General features: G+C 36.8%; 1 protein-coding gene across 5 annotated transcripts in view; it reads right to left on the bottom strand.

The window, feature by feature from the left end:
• zbtb7b (zinc finger and BTB domain containing 7B) overlaps positions 1-18415 on the bottom strand; it is a 30275-nt gene that overhangs the window by 7794 nt on the left and 4066 nt on the right. For 2 of the 5 annotated variants that reach the window (XM_055163467.1, XM_055163468.1), the window contains exon 3: positions 13637-13695. The exons of 2 other annotated variants lie outside the window; for them this stretch is intronic. In XM_055163467.1, the coding sequence (XP_055019442.1) occupies positions 13637-13695 (59 nt within the window). Of the gene's footprint in view, positions 1-2729; positions 2886-13636; positions 13696-18415 lie in introns of those variants that run through there. One more of the 5 variants, XM_055163469.1, reaches the window with a different exon arrangement.

Below are 18415 nucleotides of genomic sequence, written 5' to 3'. Positions count from 1 at the left end.
TCATGAGAGATTAAGATTTGCAAACAAAAAACCTCTTAAATTATCAAAATTTAGAGTTTACAGTTTAGATTTTAAGTTTAGACTGTTTAAAACAATTACACTGACAACGTTTTATGATTCATGCCATTGTTTCAGAACTAGGGAAGTCAAATCTATATCAAGATGCTAATTACTGCTATTAGGGAACCCTTTTTATGGCATGATGAAACAATGAACTGTAAACGGGCGACGATAAGCCTGGACGATTTGAGATATCAAATTGCAATTCTTCTGACAAGCGTTGTGATTAGAGTTGCGATTTACGTTTTGTTAATAGGATTCTGTTTAAAGTTCACATTTTTGTACAGATATAAATGCAGAAATTTGTTTTTTGTGGAGTAAATTATGGCACTTTAAACATTACAGTCTTTGCAGTTTTGATTCAGTTGCAATTAATACTGCAACTCAACCCAACAACTTTGTTTTTGGACTGGACTGGACTTGCTATTATGGCTGTCAGAAGTATCAAAAATTAGACACAAATCAAAACTATTGTTGAAATGAGATACTCATTTGAGCAAGAATAGTTAGAATTAGCTGTATCAAAACTAGGGATGTAACGATATCTACATCTCTCAATACGATATTTGCACGATATGCATCTCACGGTACGGAAGCTGACAGAATATGCTACTTTTCTGCCATAATCCAAATAACTAAGATTTAAAAACGCATAATAACAGTTGTTTTATCATGTAGATTGGACTAAAACAGAGAAAAGGATCATAGTCTATGTCAGGGGTGTCAAACTCAAATTCACAAAGACCCAGTTTTTAATTTTGGCCCTAAGTCATGGCCCAAACTAAATATTTATTGAAAATTTTCAACAACATCTGCATGTTTTCTCTTCTTTTGAGATATGTAATATTAAACCTTTTTTTTTTATTAAAATAAATGTTTAATGATAGTTTTGCTTACACATTGAACTCAGAAAAGTATAATATAAAATAATAACAAAACTTTTAATAACTAATGTTTCTATAGCCAAAGGGCCAGTTCTAATACTTATTTGGTATGATCTCCCGGGCCAAATATAATTAAAACGCGGGCCAAATTTGTCTGACATGTCTGGTCTATGTAGTTCTGTCTGTTTTTTAGCTGTTGCTGCACCATAACAATACATTTAAGCAAAGAAACTCGATATATTATGATGGCCCACGATATTATTGTGAGACTTTTAACAATACGATATCTCAATATTTCAGTTATTGTTACATCCCTAATCAAAACAAGTATAAGACCACATAAACTAGTATACGGCTGTGGACTGCTATGGAACCTACCTGGTCAACTGAGGGATTACACAGATATAAGACTACAATTTAAAGATAAAAATTACATTCAATTGTCTAAATGAGTGTGTGTTTTTTACCATTATCGGTATTGAGTATCGAGTCTATTCCTCAGTATCGAAATTTCAATTTTAAGATCGTGACAGCTACTCCCTGTGCACTCGGCTCACCTCTCGCTGCCTACACTATTCTACCTGCTCCAGTCACACACCTGATTTTCCACAAACAACTCCCTCCTCTGCGCCCCCCTCCACGTCCCTCCCATAGCAACCGGCAGCCCCCTGGCCATCCAACAGCCCTTGACTGAGCGGGCCCGAGGGTTTTGCACAACCACTGGTACATCCAGTTGAATAACCTGCTCCGAACACGCCCTATTAAGCATACACATTGCGTGCCAGCATGAGGCTCCCCCCACCCTCTATTGTTAAATTAACCTGTTATATGACGCCGGTGCCCATCTAATGCAAATGCCCAAATAAAAATGCTACACCCATGTGAAAATGCAAGACAATTAAATAGTTCGGTAATCTGGCAGTAAAATGTGGATTAAAGTTATCATTGACAGGAAATAGTCAAATAATTGTCAAATGTTAAAAAGCAGCCCTACCTATGCCATGTATTATTTGTTTAGAGATACACAAAACCAACTAAACAAGACGTGAGCCGGTGAGTACGATTACAAGAGTTACTGCTAACGCTTTACAATAACTACACTTTAATAAATCATGAACAAAGACTTAATTCATAATATAACAAAGAGTTTATTAAGAATGATTCAGATTTAGTCACTACGGTACTTAAATCAATATCCTAACCCTAACATAACCTAATATAACCCTGCATAAGTGATTACTAAGCCTGCTTCATGGCTCAGTATACTTGAACCCAAGGCTAATTAAGATGTAGTCATAACAAAGTGATTCACGGAGGATTGATTCAAGGTAAATTATATTAGATATTTCATTGCCCAATCTGCCCACTGTCAAAATGTCACAAATAAGGAACTACTTCAGATGTCTTTGTACGTCACATCTACACATGTGAACACAAAAGAGTTTTGAAGTTTTCAGTAATCTGTCAGCACAGTTGGACCAAAGTTATCATTGAGAAGAAAGGGTGTTGTTGTTCTCAAATGTTTTAATTGTTTTTGTGTATCACTAAACAAGATGTGAACTCATAATTACCAAGTTAAGGAGTTACTTATGGATGAAAAATCATAAAAGATCTGTTATAGTGGATGTGTTTGTGCCCAAGCTGCACAAATCGTGATCATGATAACAAACAAGGAACCACTCCCTCAATGCCATACCGAATACAAAAAATATTTTGAAAATGATTCAGTAATTTGTTACCACAGCTGTCATGGTTGGTATTTCCAAAAGTCTAAACGTAGCCTACCTTTCCAATTTTAATTGGCACTGGCACAGTAAGCTGGAGGTGAGGCGGAATGCGTTTTGTGGCTTCCATTTCTTCGATTCTCATCACTTATTCAAAATCTTTAGAAGCTGCAGAAGCTTTACAACTAAATCTGAACTAAACATCGATCCGTGCCTCGTCTTGATGGTACATGCTTTCTCTAGCTCTTCCTGTTGTGTGAAACAGGGTGCAGGGTATAGAGTACAGACGCTGCCCTCCCCTCATCGCCTACGCACCCCTCGCTCCAAAATAACGACATCTTATTTTCCGAATCCTTTCCTGTAAATCGAACTTCTTAGAGACCATTTTCGTTTTGAATGATCACCCAGTCCTTGTGTGTTAATAACTGCGAGGTCACATCAGGTGAGTAGGCCAGAATGTAAAACTTAAACCTAAGGAAATCGAATACTACAAGCAGGAAATAAGTGCGGATGCAACCAATGAATGCCTATATGTCAAAATGATGCCACCATGCAAGATCTGAATTCATATTGTCTATAATGACTCATATTAAACCAACAACAAGAATTCAGGTAGCTCTAGATCAAAGTTCAATTACGTTACTTGCACCACAGAAACATCACCGACTTCCCCCAATAGGAGCGATCGGATATTGAAAAAAATTCCATACTACTGAAGAAAACTAAATACGAAGTGCCTCGATATCAGTCGACAGATCAAAATATGTTTGCGGAATAAAATACCGGCAGTTCAAAATGTACAAAAAATTGGAAAAAAAAAAAAAGCGTGGCAAGGTGTTGATAGTTAAATATCCGGTACAACAAAGAAATGCACAAAACGTCGACATTTGTGACTCATTCTAAAATATTCAGTGGAACACTCTATTTTTAAAGTGAAATTACAACGAAATGTATGAATAGCTAATTATTTTATATGGTTATCTCAATTATAGCTATTTTTTACAGTTTTAATTTGATTAGTTTTTTTTTTTATTTAGTCCACATCAAACTTGTATTTTTCCGGTTATTGCTACCAAAAATATGTTTTCTGTAACTATCTCCCATATATTTAGCTGTTTGTCTGACTCATCTAGACTTGAGTTTGGTGGCCTCTGTGCTCCTCGGGCCTCACACTCTTTTCTATTGTTGTTATTGCTTGTCTAAGTTGCTGAACATTGCAACACTGCTTCACCGTCCACTAAACAACATGTGATCTCATCCCCGAGAATTAAGCAAATACTACGTCAGTAATTTCAGCTGGTGATTACTACTTCCTAGATTTGCTGGTAACGCTTTATTTAGACTTAATAAATCAGGAAAAAAGACTTAATTTGTAACATAACTAGGAGTTTATTAAGAATGATTCAGATTTAGTGACTACTCAAATCAAAATCTTAACACATTTACACTACAAATGGACTTAACTATTTTGACTCCACTAAAAAACTATATTTACCTTGCTATTTTATTCTTGTTTTGTTTTTGTGTAAATTGTGTAAAAATGTGGTTTGCGTTCATGTTGGTTTATAATATAATATAGTCTAACTCTGGTCTTGTTTCAGTCCTGTCTAGACCTGGTTTAGCCCCAGACAGTTTAATCCCAATTTGATTTAGTGTATGAGCCATGAGTAATTTATGAATGAAAGATCTGTCACGATGGATCTGTTCAATGCAAACGCTACTCGCTGTGCAGTTGCAGAGTCCCAAATATTAAACCGGAACTCAACCTTCACACTTACGAGTATCTGTGTATCTTTTTTTCTGTATCACAGTCAGAGTTCAGAAACTGGAACAAACACCGTTAGTATTATTTTTATGGTTCGTATTTTCCATTAAGTTTGTCCTCTTTCCCAGTCCACCCCAATTATATCAGGCCCAACGCTAAGGGGGAAAATATGAGTTTGTAGTGTTCACAGCTAACCACGGCCTGAGAGGAAGAAGGAGAGGGCTTTATGAATTATGTCACATGTTTTCCAAAGAGCCCCTGTTTGACTGACGCGGTGAGAGCATTTTGCATGGAAAACAAAAATAGGTTTAAAGAGTATTCCAACTACGAGGTTATACTGGTATAATGACAAAAACACATGGTTTTCTCACTATAATGATAAGCTGGGTGACACTTTGTAACTACACCTTAATTAACCTGAATAAAGCATGAGCACAGACTTAATTCATGAGGAACTAATGTTGGACCTTAGGAAGGATTCACAGATGATTCTTATTGTTAGGATTTAGGTTAAAGTATTTCATTTATTTTTATTTTTCATCAACTTGTTTAGATTAGATGTTCTAATTTTGCATTGCTTCAAAACAGTTTCTTGCTTTTTTCGTTTACTTTTTGTGCAAAAACATCAATGCATTTAAAAAAAAGTCCAGGAAAAATATAAAATGTCCTACCATTTTTCTGCCCATCATCCTGTCCCCTACTCCCAAGTGCCACCAAAAGTTTAACATCTTCTCCTTATGCATTCATTTACCTTTTGGGGTTTTAACAATGAAGTGTGTTTCAGCGAGGAAGAGGAGTGGGAGGAGGAAGTGAGAGGAAGACAGTATAACCACATTTGCCAAAACAAGCCTCTTTAGTTTCAAGATGAACCCCCCACCTAGACGGGACATTTGCATCCGGCAGACCAGATTAAAATTAAAACTAGTCATTTGAATTAAGATTTGAATTTGTCAAAGGAGAGATGTCCAGACGTCATATTGGTTTCTTCGAGCATTAAGCAGAGCAGTAAGAGCAGAGATCAGGGAGAGCTGTAAAAATTGGGACATTTCTGATATTGAAGTTTGTTTACATTAATTAGTGACCACTGGACACTATTTAATCATGTGAATTGCAAAATCCGATAACAACAGCACCACTGCGTTGAGAAAAACATTTTTAAAGTTCACTCTATAAAGCGATCTAAATGTCAACTTTACCTACTTTGGGGGCAAATTTACATGGCAATGTGTTTGAGACAAAGCTTTCACTATACTGGGGAGCTCTATAGTTTTTCCACTAAATGAGGTCATCTAAAATAACACTTCACACCAACCAGCATTAACACGTTATTTAACCCTTAAACTGACTGTAAGTCTAGTTACTCACAATTTATGTTGGAAAACCAAACAAAAAAGGTGAAACATGACAGTAGACGCTTTTACGGATCACAGGCTTCAGAAAATATGTAGATAAATATATGTAATTTTATTTTTAACAGTGTTTATTGCATTGTCGAACCATCCATACACAACTTTTATGCAGTAGTAACCTGTATGTTGCCATGGTGACTGTGAATCCCATGAAAAAATAAAATGATTGATTCAATAACATCATATTGAAATGCCATATACACAAAGTATAAGGGAAATATTTATTCTACTTTTTTTTCCTTCTTTTTTTTAATCAATTTGCGTAATTATCATCTGACATTTATCTCAGTTTCAGCTAATAACGTCCAGGGAAAACCCGTCCGAACAGAAAGGCCGCCATTCACAAACGATCTGACAGACCAAATTCAAATTTGAACTGATATTTGAATTTGTCAAATGAGGGATGGGTTTGAGAATATTTTTTTTTGTACAAAAATGGCACATCTAATCGTAATTTCAACAGGCTAGTCTTTTTCTGAAATCATTCAACTTCACGCTACATTGGAAAAAGTTCACGTTTAGTTTCCAGAGCCCCTTAAAGAGCAGCCTGTGTGTTCTTACTGTAACTGGGCCATTATACTGAGTGGTGAGACGCATGCGCTGCTGTGGACTTAGTTCCTAGAGCACATTACATTATTCATTTGGCTGGCAGAGCGGAGGCCCTTATCCCCTCAGACTCCACCACCAAAGCTCTGTGCTCTGGACCTGCAGTTTGCATGGCAGACGCAACGGCCTGATGCAGGATTAGCAGCTTATCAACACACACTGTACATATTTGGGTGTGTATTAAGAAACACAGTGGACTCCTGGATCTGTGGCACACTCAACCAATGAACAAGGCACACAGAATTATATGTAAAAAATTTAGATTATTTTCCCCTCCAAAAACCCCCAATATCGACACAAAATTCACCAGGGCATTTCCTACCATTATACACCACTATGTTTTCATTTATTTTGCACTGCAGCTGTTACACAATAAACTATATACACACACTAGTTACATTACAAATTGCTTAAGTTTAAAGGTGCACTATGCAACTTTTCTGGTGCAGGGTCCGCCACCTAGTCTGATTCATCAGCCGGTTTCACTTCATAGAAACTGTCTGACCTCACAACGTTAGAATTCATTTGCTCGACAGTAGGCAGGTACTTTTTTTCATTTAACGAATTGCTGCCGTTTGGTTGTGACATATGTAATGCGCCGCTAACGGGGTTAACTGGTATATTAAGCTTTTCCCAAATCCCGTAGGAAAAAGAGCAACAACGTCTTTCCCCTTGATAAAATTCACTCAACATTCTCTTTATTCCAGCTTTAAATCCAGGATCTCGGGAATCGTTGCCAACACAGAATATATGGCTCTTCGCCGATTGTCTGGTGCCTGGATTTACACTTGTAGGGTTTTTGTGAACTGTCTAGTGTATTCCGATTCCTGACCTAGTCACTGGAGAGAAATTAAATTGAGCGGTGGCACTAGATGGCGCCAATTTGACTATCTGCTATTCTGCTTGTCACTCTGGAGTTCTGTTATTGCTTGGCCTGCAATGTCCCACAGTATGGCATTAAACTTCTCTATCTTGTCTAATTAAATGTAAAATAAAACTTTATTTTTTACTGTGAAACATCTAAATGGAGTCAAGCAGGTAGTGAACCATTTACCTTGAAAGTTACATAGTGCATCTTTAATGATGAATAAAACTGTTTTAAAAATAACTTTGTGCACACGCTTGGCCTTTTACTGAACCCTGCCAAAGCACAAACGTGTGAAATGAAAACCATTTCAGGTGATGACATCAGAAAGTTCACCGTCGACAAAACAAACGGAGGCTACTTTGAGGAAACAAACTAAAAAAAAACAAAAACAAATTCCACATATTTAGTTTCATATATTGGATGTCTTTGCTTCAAGGTGTAAAGTAGAAAACATGAATAAAAACATTGTACGAGAAGGCGTGTCTAAACTGTGTGTAATTGTCGTCATTTCTTCTGTCACACAGGAGCAGGCAGAAAAAGAAGAATGAATCTGAGGTTGGAAAGACTAAAGGTGTCTGAGATTTGAGGGAAACAACAACAAAGACACATGAGGGAGGTATGACTTCTACGGCTTCTAAAAACACGTATTCTTAGAAGACGACAGCGTGGGGACTGGGAACAGGAACCCAGATAGTGACAAGTGAATGAGGGTGAATGGGGAGAGGTGGGTGTAGTCAGAGTCAGAACACAGCCCAAATAAAGCTGTGACGAAGGGCGAGAAAGACAGGAAAATCTAGTCCCCGACTCGAACAATCTGAGTTAGAGCCACATGAAACAAGAGTCGACAGAGTTAAGTTACAGAAGGGGGGACAGAGAGAGAGAGAGAGAGAGAGAAGAGAAGAGAGATATAGAAGAGAAAGAAAAGAGACGGGCGGTGAGATACAGGGGAGAGAACAAGAGAGAGATCGAGAGAGAGGAGTGGGCTGAGAGGGAGTGAGAAAGAATTACTGAAAAGGGAGGTATAGAGGAGAACGAGAAATGAGAGAGGGAGACGAGGAGAGAGAGATACAAGGGAGAAAGAGAGACATGAAGAGAGAGAGAGGAAGGAAAGAGTGGGAGAAGGAAGAGGGGGTACAGAGAAGAAAAATACGAACAGAGAGAGAAAGAGAAGGGTTGAGAGATAAAGGAGAAACAAGACTAAGAAAGAAAAGGGAGAGAGAGGGAGAGATATTGAGAAAAAAGAAGTGGAGAAAGAGAGAGTGAAAGGGGAGAAAAAAATTAAAAGAGAGGAAAAGTTAGAGGGAAGAGAGAGAGAAAGGTACAGAGAAGAAAGATACAAAGAGAGAGAGAACGAGAGGGGTTGAGAGGTAAAGGCTAAGCAAGAGTAAGAAAGAAAGAGAGGGAGAGAGAGATATTGAGGAAAAAAAAGAGGGAGAGAGAGTGAGAGGGGAGAAAGATGAACAAAGAGTGGTGGGGAAGAGTGAAAAAGGGTGATACAGTAGAAAGAAAAAGAAAAAAAAGAAAAGACATTGAGAGGGAGAGAAATTTTGAGAAAAAAAGAGAGAGAGAGAGAGAGAGAGAGGGGAGAAACAGAAAGAAGAAGAGTTAGAGGGGGAGAGAGGGAGAGGGCAGAAAGATGAGGAAAGAGAGTGAGGGAGAAGAGTGAAAGAAAGAAAGAGAGAGGGTGATACAGAAGAAAGAAAGAGAAATAGAGAGGGAGAGAGAGATATTGAGATAAAAGAAGGGGTGAAAGAGAGTGGGAGGAGAAAGAGAACGAAAAGAGAGACAGAGGAAGAGTTAGAGGGGGGAGAGTGGGACAGAAAGATGAGCAAAGAGAGTGAGGGAGAAGAGTGAAAGAGGGTGATACAGTAGAAAGAAAGAAAAAAGAGAGAGAGATTTTGAGAGAAAAGAATGGGGGAGAGGGAGAGAGAGGGGAGAGAGAGAATGAAAAGAGAGAAAGAGGAAGACTTGGGGAGGTCAGAAGAAAGAAAAGAGATAGAGAGAGAGAGATTTTGAGAAAAAAGAAGGTGGGAGAGAGAGTGAGAGGGGAGAAAGAATGAAAAGAGAGAGAGGGGGAGGACAGAAAGATGAGGAAAGAGTGGGAGAAGTGTGAAAGAAAGAGAAAGAGAGGCTGATACAGTAGAAAGAAAGAAAGAGAGAGAGAGAGAGAGATTTTGAGAAAGAAGAAGGGGGGAGTTAGAGGGAGAGGACAGAAAGTTGAGGCAAGAGAGTGGGAGAGAAGAGTGAAAGAAAGAGAAAAGAGACAGAGACAGAGAGCAGAACAGGAAGCAGCCCCGCTCATGCAGGTGTACGCTGTGGTTCACACCACTAACACTAACATTAGCATCACAAAAACCATAAACCAGGGAGTTTAAGGCCCAGGCGTGGAAGAGGCCGCTGACAGGAGCCTTCACACAGCCTCTAATCTTGTCCACATCAGCAAAACTGTACAGAAAGCACAACCAAGATATCTGATTGTGAAAATATAGACCATAATTCTGACTATAACCAGCTCTGTTTTTATGAGTTTAACGTCTCTGTATATTAACCCTTCAAAATAAACACTAAACTAAACTATAATAGATGTAAAGGTGTATAGGTTTACATTTGCGTAGGTTTAAAATCTAGATTCCTTTCGCACTTTGACTAATCCTGGAGCATTAAACTCAATTTTCAAACCACAAAAGGAGGAAGTATTTAGATCTAACTAGTTCCGAGCTCTCACAAACACTTCAACACAACTCTAGTATTCACATGGATGAATTTTTGAGTTTTACACTCTACTGGGACTAAAAATAAAACACCAGACCTGCCAAGTCATAAGAAATAAAAACAGACTAGACAAATGTAATAATAATTCTGCTGCTCTTATTAAATTACTGTCCTAAACGTTCATTTAAAGAATATTAAAATCAGTCGTACTTCCTTCTGCTGTTCTGTTTGCAGCTTGTTTTAATGGAAAATTTGTGATCATGCTTTCTTGAAAATCAGGAAATGATTTTTTTTTATGGTTAAATATGAAAACTGAGCAATGGTGAGTGAGTAAGACTGGGTTAGAAAGTTAAAGATAAACAGAAATCCGCCCCCTTTATTTGAAAAGTCATAACCTCCCGATATTTCAAAAATGTAATTATTTTCATCTTCCTCTAACAAAAGTGAAGGCGGTTCTCAGTGGTTTCAGGTGCTATACCTGATTTTTATCATTTTAAAAACGTGAAACACAAGACTCGCTCATTTTAAACAGTTTGCAGTAGTCCAGAGTTACGCACACTCATTATTCACCACGATAAATTTGTACATTCATAAGCACATTTCACATCTTTCAGATGCCAGAGCAAAATTTGTCGTCACAGTAATGCCAACAGCAACTAGCATGTTAACCACACACTTCCTCATTCTCTGATAATAAAACTCTTTATAATTACAGGCAGTAGCAGCAGACATACAGTATTTTGACCTCAAGAGCTGCTTATGCAATATGTCTGAACGGGAGCAAGGCAAATTTTATTGAGATACACTGGGAAAGTTGTATACAGGCCTTTTAATTAAACTGTGTGTATTTAATTGTGACAATGATATGATTTAGAAACAAAGATTAGTATAATATTGCCCACTTTAGAGCTCCTATAGTACGCAAAAATTACTCTTATGAGCTTTAAGCCATGTTAGAATGTTGTTACGTCCTCAAAAACATACCTGGAGTTTTGTTTTGTTTCATTCACACATGGCCGAGTAACTCTTTATTATTACCCTGTCTGCATCTCTAAAGCTCAAAATGCTCTGCTCCACCTTGTGATGTCATGCACTGTAGTGGTAGTTTTCAAGTCAACAGCTCCTTTTCACCTTTAGTTCAGAAGAGACAGGCAATTCCAGGGCTGAAATTATCCAAATGTTTCTAGTGAAGGTGTGTGGAGTTTAAAAACACTGAAGCACTGTCATCACAAAGTGGAACAGAGTGTTTTTAGTCTGACAAGAACACTAAACATGCAGGCTTTGTGTGTTAAACATATGTGAATGAAACAAAACACACCTCCAGGTCTGTGTGTAATGAGGAAACATTATAATAGATCAGAAAATAGCGCCATGTGGGCCCTTTAAAGCGTAAAGACAAATCCTCCAGGTATTTCAAAGGATGTTATGATTATTTTAGTCTGTTCACTGTAACAAAGTGGATTCTCTGTGGTTGACGCCTTCATGTTTTTTATAGGCAGATGTTTTGAGCTTATGTCAGTGGTTGTTTCACTGGAGTATTACCACAAGATTGCAGAAGTATCCACGGACAGAAATGTTGCAAAACTCACTGATGCGCATCAATTTCCTCTTCCTGTACGCAGCAGAAATGGTCTCCCTCCACAGATGTTCAGATGAAAAGATTTTTTTTTTTTAATGTAGCAAAACTATTGGAAGTTTTCGTGGCTTCCAAACCAAACACGATGAGGGAGTAGACTGTGACCGAGATCAGGAGTTTGGGAAAGATACTGGGAGTGACTTGTGGTTCGTTTGAGTAATGCCATTGACACCCACCTCTTCTGAGAATAAAGCCACTTAGTGAACAGATAATACAAGATGGTGTGCAGTGATAAAGGGTTTTCTCACTTTTGTGGATGAGCAAAATGTTCCATACATACACCGACTTTAAGTTAGGTTTACTGTAGGTTTGGCAGCTCAGCAGAATCCTTTTTTACATAGTGCATCAAGTACACTAAAAATAAAACATAGCCCCTAAATAAATGATCATTTTTTACATAAATTCAATCCATTGTACTGTAATAGATGTATTTATTTATTAAAACTATTTGCTCTAGATGAATAAAGTAGTAGTAGTAGTAGTAGTAGTAGTAGGCGTGTAGGCATATGTCACAATAATTATTACAGTATGTATCGATTTCATTAATTACAGATTTGCACTGTCCTTTTGGTCTCACTATTTATTGTATACCTTCTTTTGCACTTTTTTTTCTTAGCTTTGTGGTTCTAAATGTAAGTGGTCTGCGTGGAGGACCGATGACTCATGTTGGAATCTGGCTTCTGTGTGTCGACCCCGGGGCAGCCGTGGATTAATGACTGATTATCGACGGTGGTGAACAGCGTTAAAAGGCGTGTTAAGATCAATTCACAATACAACAAAAACCTATTTTGATTATCTACACTATTTTTATTGTAACGTTTTCTGTAGCAATATGTCTGCTTAAAATGTGTCAGGTGTTATTAACTTAAAGAAAGATAGACAGAATTATACAAATTATCCTGGAGGAAAATAATTTTTCAGAAACAATACATAATAATAATAATAATAATATCAGGAATAAGGCTGGGTATCATTAAGAAGTTGCCAATACGATACATACCACGATACATAGGCCACGATACAATATATATCTCGATACAGTGAACCTTCAAATAGATTCAATACGGTTCAATTAAAAATAAAGGCTAAATCATGGTTGTGATACTAAAAGTCTTAACCACTTCTTGTGCAAAGTTCATGTGAAAGACAGACATTTTACTCCTCAAAACTGTGAAAATGTCAAATGTGTTGCATAAACGAGTTTCCTTCCTTCAAACAAGCAACAAAACTGTAGCACTGTAACAAAAGAATTTAGGAAAATATAACACAAAATACTTTTATATATATCCATACAGCAGCCCATGATATTGATACTGTATCATCACATTAAACGATACGATATATCGATATTTTGATATTTTTGCACAGGCCTAAACACACCCCAAATTCATTTTATAGTGAAGCATAAAGGTGCACTGTGTGACATTTCTGGTGAAGGGTTTGTCACCTGGAGTTTTCATTAATAATATTCCAGAATATTCCACAATATGGCATTACACCAGTATTTATCTCCAGTGACACAAGCTGGTCAGGCCAAGTTGTAGATCAGATCTGTGAAGAGGCGAGCCCACTCATGTAAGAAAACATGTTTTTCAACGTATTTTTGTGTAATAAAAATGTGTGATTGAATAAATGCAAATGCAAGTTAAGTTTAATGCCATACTGTGGAACATTCCAGGTTAAACAATAGCTACTTCATGGATTCAGGCACATAGAGACCCTGAAACTGAAAAGTTACACAGTGCACCTTTAATGTTTCCCTAAAAAAAGTGATTACTGGCATTACTACTGTTACTTTGAATCTGAATTTGCTTTTTCTCGACTGACTCTTTCATGGAGGTGGGCGTGGGATAGTTTCATCTCTTTCAAGGGTCACTCGTGACTTTGGGAGTGTCAGGTGGGTGTATTCTTTTACCCGAAAGGCTGATTCATCTTAAAAAAAAATAAAAAAAATAAATGAAACTGTTTTTACCAGAAGTGGCACAGCTGACAGTTGGTCAAGACACACATGGGGTGGTCGCGAGTGCAGGACTGAAAAGAGGAAGTGGACAATGTAACTTCCTGTATCGACACAGATGAGTGGGGGAGCATCAGCAGACTGCGTAGGACCACTGTTTAGTCACTCGTCTGTCACCTGATCGCCAGAAAACTGCACTGACACGGCTTTTAAATATGCACAATCCACTATAATGCACATCTGTGGTCAGTAGTAACAAGGCTTACATTCTATGGCTGCTGCTATTGTGGTTAGATATGTATTTTTTTCTATTCAAAGTTCACATTTTAAACGCAAATTAACAAGAAGTTACAAAAAGACTGAAATATGAGCTGGTAAACAAATACAAGAATCACATTTCAGAACATGTTTGTACAGGGTTTGCATCTTTTCTGTAGAATAAGACAGGATATTTTGTTGTATTTTTGACGAAATTATTATTCATTATTTAAAAGTTTAGTCTTTGGGATTTGCTAATTTCAATTTTAATTTGATTTTGATTTATCTTGCAGTAGTAGTACACAAGTCTTCCAAGTAGTAGTATAATTACATATTTTAAGTATAAGTCATTCAAGTAGTAGTAATGTCAATATTATTTGGTTAATTGATAATCGTGAGTAAATAATAAATAATAATTGTGACCATTTTCTCTGTGAGTTAAATAACCCTTTTAAGTCCTGCTGTTGTGCTCTTGGGCTTTACAAAACTGAATAGATTTTAACCATTTTAGAAACACATTTAAGTCATTTCATTGCAATCTATACTCCAAAAAAGTACTGAGTTTTTAATCTGTCTTCTTATGTTCCATTAACATGATTTTATCTTTCAGAAAGTTCAGTTTCATCAAAGGAAGGAACGGTAGGAATGAAAGAAAATGTATTATTTCATTGTTGCTTAGTCATAGTGTCAATAAATATGTGCAGAATTGTTAAATCATGATGTTTCTTCTCCTAATAATAATAACAGCATTTTATTTTTTACACATAAAGGCTGAAGATTTGAAGACTGCATGAATGACTGATCAAAGTGTTTGTAATTGATCGTTTTGCTGTTAGGAAGTGTCAGCGGTTAAGAAATTTGTATCTGTTGTTAATCTGAGTGTTTTGTCATTCATTTTAGGAGATGCCCGAGTTGAGTAATAGGAGAGAGTAAACTTCAAAAAAATCAATACACATATACCAGTCAATATTCAGATTTGTATCAGAACTACATACTTACTGGACCAAGTATCAATTCTGCAAAAATTACTAAAATAGGACACATTCTGCCCTTTTCTCAATAGTTTTATGGACTGAATTTACACCAGAACTTTGTGTTAGACCATACTGTAATATTTAAGACACTACTAATGTTTGGAGTTGAAAATGTTTTAATATTCTATTTTGTTTGTCATTTTTATCATATTTATTGTGGTATCGAAGTTGGTATCAAGTATGGTATATATTAAGGCATTTTCTTATTGAAAATCATGACAACACCAGGAGAGAATAAAGAAACTATACAGAACACGTCATTCTTATGACTCTTGCTTAATCCCTCTATTAAACCTTTAATCTTTTGATTGATTGCTCTGCTTGTTTTTAGTCTAAAATTATTCTTCTTCTGACAAACAAGGGAAAAAAATAGAATAGCAGTTTTTTAAATCCAGTATTTAAAACCAGGAACATTTAGATCAACCAAATAAATCTAAACTACTCAAAATAAGTGCAGTATTCTTTGTTTTTTTTTAACACTCCTTTCTACCTTGTGTCTCTTTGAAATGTTTGATTGTCCGAGATAATTTTTGTTCTCGAGGGAACACATTGCACTTTCTTGTTGCACAGTACTAATCAGAAGAACAAGTCTGACTTGTGTTGGTTCCTCCCCCGGCCTCCCCTCTCTTCCTCCCACTCAACGTTTTCACACGAAACTGAAATCAAGCAGCTCCGAAAATGGGGGAATTTATCTGGGTTCACTTGGCCTCATTATTGTGCAGCTGCCTGTGCACCACCAGCCCGACAATTTTGGACAAATATTTAAGCTCAAATTCTGCAAGTGAATTGATTTTCCACATTTTTAACACGACCACGAGCTTTGACATCTGAGAGAAATATTATCTGCTTAACCGAACAAAAATCACACAAATTTCAGAACTCGTTTGCAGATGTCTAAACTATTTTAAAATCCAAAACGAAACTGGATATTTTATACATTGCAAAGTTCATTACCAAAAAAGCACATTACAATTTTGATTTGACTGCAGTTAATTCTCAAAAGTTGTCCTCTCAGAATGTATTTTACAGTAGTTGCTTTCTAGATATACTGTAAAAATTAAGATCAAGATTAGTCCAACCTCCTTAAATGAACAAGGAAGCGTCTAATGTCTCTTTTCTGCTTGAGTGGTATAAAGGGAAGGAGTTTAGGGGGCTTTTTTGTTGTTGTTTTCTTCAGAAATGGGACATGGCCCAGCTCAGTTCCTCAAACCCACCCGTGCACACAGACACATGGGAGTCACCAGTCACACTAAACCATTATCACATGACATGTCACACCACTGCCCACCACAAACACATAACCAGCATCTGCACCAGACACCACGCAACATGGAACACTTTAATCTATCGGTATAAATAGAACATTAACCATAGCGAAATATTGATGATAAAATTAAATTCTTCATAACAGGGCTGTTCAAAGTATCGCAATCGAACTGAAATCACAAAATCACACTGACTGCAAATATTTACGTAATGGATCATCCAACAAAATCTGCTCTACTTTTATTGGGAATACTGCTTTAGTTTTCACACCTCTAGCGGCACATAAAGTATTTCATTCTTCTCTCAAATGTTAACGCTGTGACATGTTTAAAATGTGCATTCACAAAAAAAAAAACACCTAGAAAATAAAACAAACAAAAGCGTAATTATAACTAGCATGCAAACTGCACGCTTGCATTCGCTCCATGTTTTGTCTGATACTTAACCGTCAACTCCTAAACTCGGTGATATGTTTGGGCATGTTTGTGATGGATTACAGTAATGTTGTCTGTAAGTTATCGAGAAATGTATTTGTGTCAGTAGGAACCGCTCCTAGTAATCAGAGCCAATAAGTCATCAATGTCATAGTGCAGAGTGAGGTAATTTCAGCGGGATCCATTGCAACACATGAAATTACACTGATATTTCTTAGTTGAAACTACTTCAAAACGACATCACAGCAGCAAAAACAACTTCAACCAACAAATTTTGTGTATATCTTATCTATTTATAATCATCTTTTGTTTTTACTTGACATTGAAGCTACAGTGTAAGAGTGTAAACACCCTTTAACCATACAACAAGTGTATCAGTTTGAGTTATCGGCTGCATTTTTGCGCTGGTATCTGACAGCGTTATGCTTCACTGGCCACTCTAACTGTTTGTATCAGGTCTTTTTAGGCCAATCCAAACGCTCTAAAAATAACTGCATTATTTGTATCCTTATAACAGAGCCATCTCGAAAAGCTGATTGCAGTTATAGAGTGGCTGCTGCTGCTACAAACCGCAGAGGAGTTAACTTCCAGTTTGCCTATAAAATATTTAACTACTTGACCACTTTATTCGGCTCATATTTTTTTCCAAGGACGTTTTGATAGAGCCCCCATCTAAACGTCTCGCTGTTTTAAAATAACTCTTTAAGATGCACTGTGGAACCTTTCTGATGGAGGGTCTGGAGCCTGCTTGTCTACATGGCTGTCTAGGATATTCCACAGTATAGCATTAAATTGAATCTATCTCCATGGAGACAAATAAGCAGGTGATGCCAGTTCAGATCAGTGGAGGGGAGCGCCTGCCAACGGTAATAATAATTTTTCAGTGTAATTTCGAGTAATAAATACACATGTAATTAAATAATTGAGTAAACACAAGATACACAAGCGTCCAACATTCCAACGAAAGACAGCACTACTGGAAAAGTTACATAGTGAACCTTTAATTATCTTGCGGGAGTGGACAGACTTCCCTATATGGAGATAAAAAGACACCAAAGTATTTTTCACAGGAATCCACCCAGTCCACGTGACTCGAGTTGATTGATGCAGGTCCATTGCATTGTTTAACTTTCAGTAATACTTCATTTTCATTTCAGTTACTCATTATATTCTTACTACATACCAATTGTTTGTGCAGCTATTTTCGTCAGTTCTGTTTCCACTTTTACATTATATCTGGCAACTAATAAAATTCCCTATTTCCCAAACTGAAAAACCATTGCGTAGTCTATTACATATTCTGTAAATTTCCTGACCAGTTAACAGTCTATGACGTATTCAGTTGTTACTAGGGATGTAACGATATTCAAATCTCTCAGTATGATATTTATTGCGATATTTTGAAGAGGCTGATATAATCACATAGTGGATAGGACACTTTTTTGTTTTTAAATTACCTTGACAAGATTTTGGTGTGAATTATTTCCATCATAATCCCAAGAAGTAAAAAACATATTTCTTCATGTTGTCTGCACTGAAATGAATCATGGGAAATGTAGTTCCCAATGTTTATGAGCTGTTGCTACTAAAACAATGCATTTAAGCAAAAGAACTTATAATTCGATATATTGTGAGCCCATGATATTATTGTGAGATTTTGACGATACAATATCATCATATTTCGGTTATTGTTACATCCCTGTTTGTTACTATTGTGTATTAAGTTTTGTACAATAAGCAGTTTGATAATCATGAATCACACTCAAGTAACTTTATACTGAATAAAAAACAAATTAGCTTGT

Source organism: Boleophthalmus pectinirostris, unplaced genomic scaffold (assembly GCF_026225935.1).
Source record: "Boleophthalmus pectinirostris isolate CB_2022bp ecotype Guang Dong unplaced genomic scaffold, ASM2622593v1 HiC_scaffold_6, whole genome shotgun sequence".
Classification (NCBI taxonomy): domain Eukaryota; kingdom Metazoa; phylum Chordata; class Actinopteri; order Gobiiformes; family Gobiidae; genus Boleophthalmus; species Boleophthalmus pectinirostris.
Note: the sequence above shows the minus strand (reverse complement) of the source record. Positions and strands in the feature narration are given on the sequence as shown.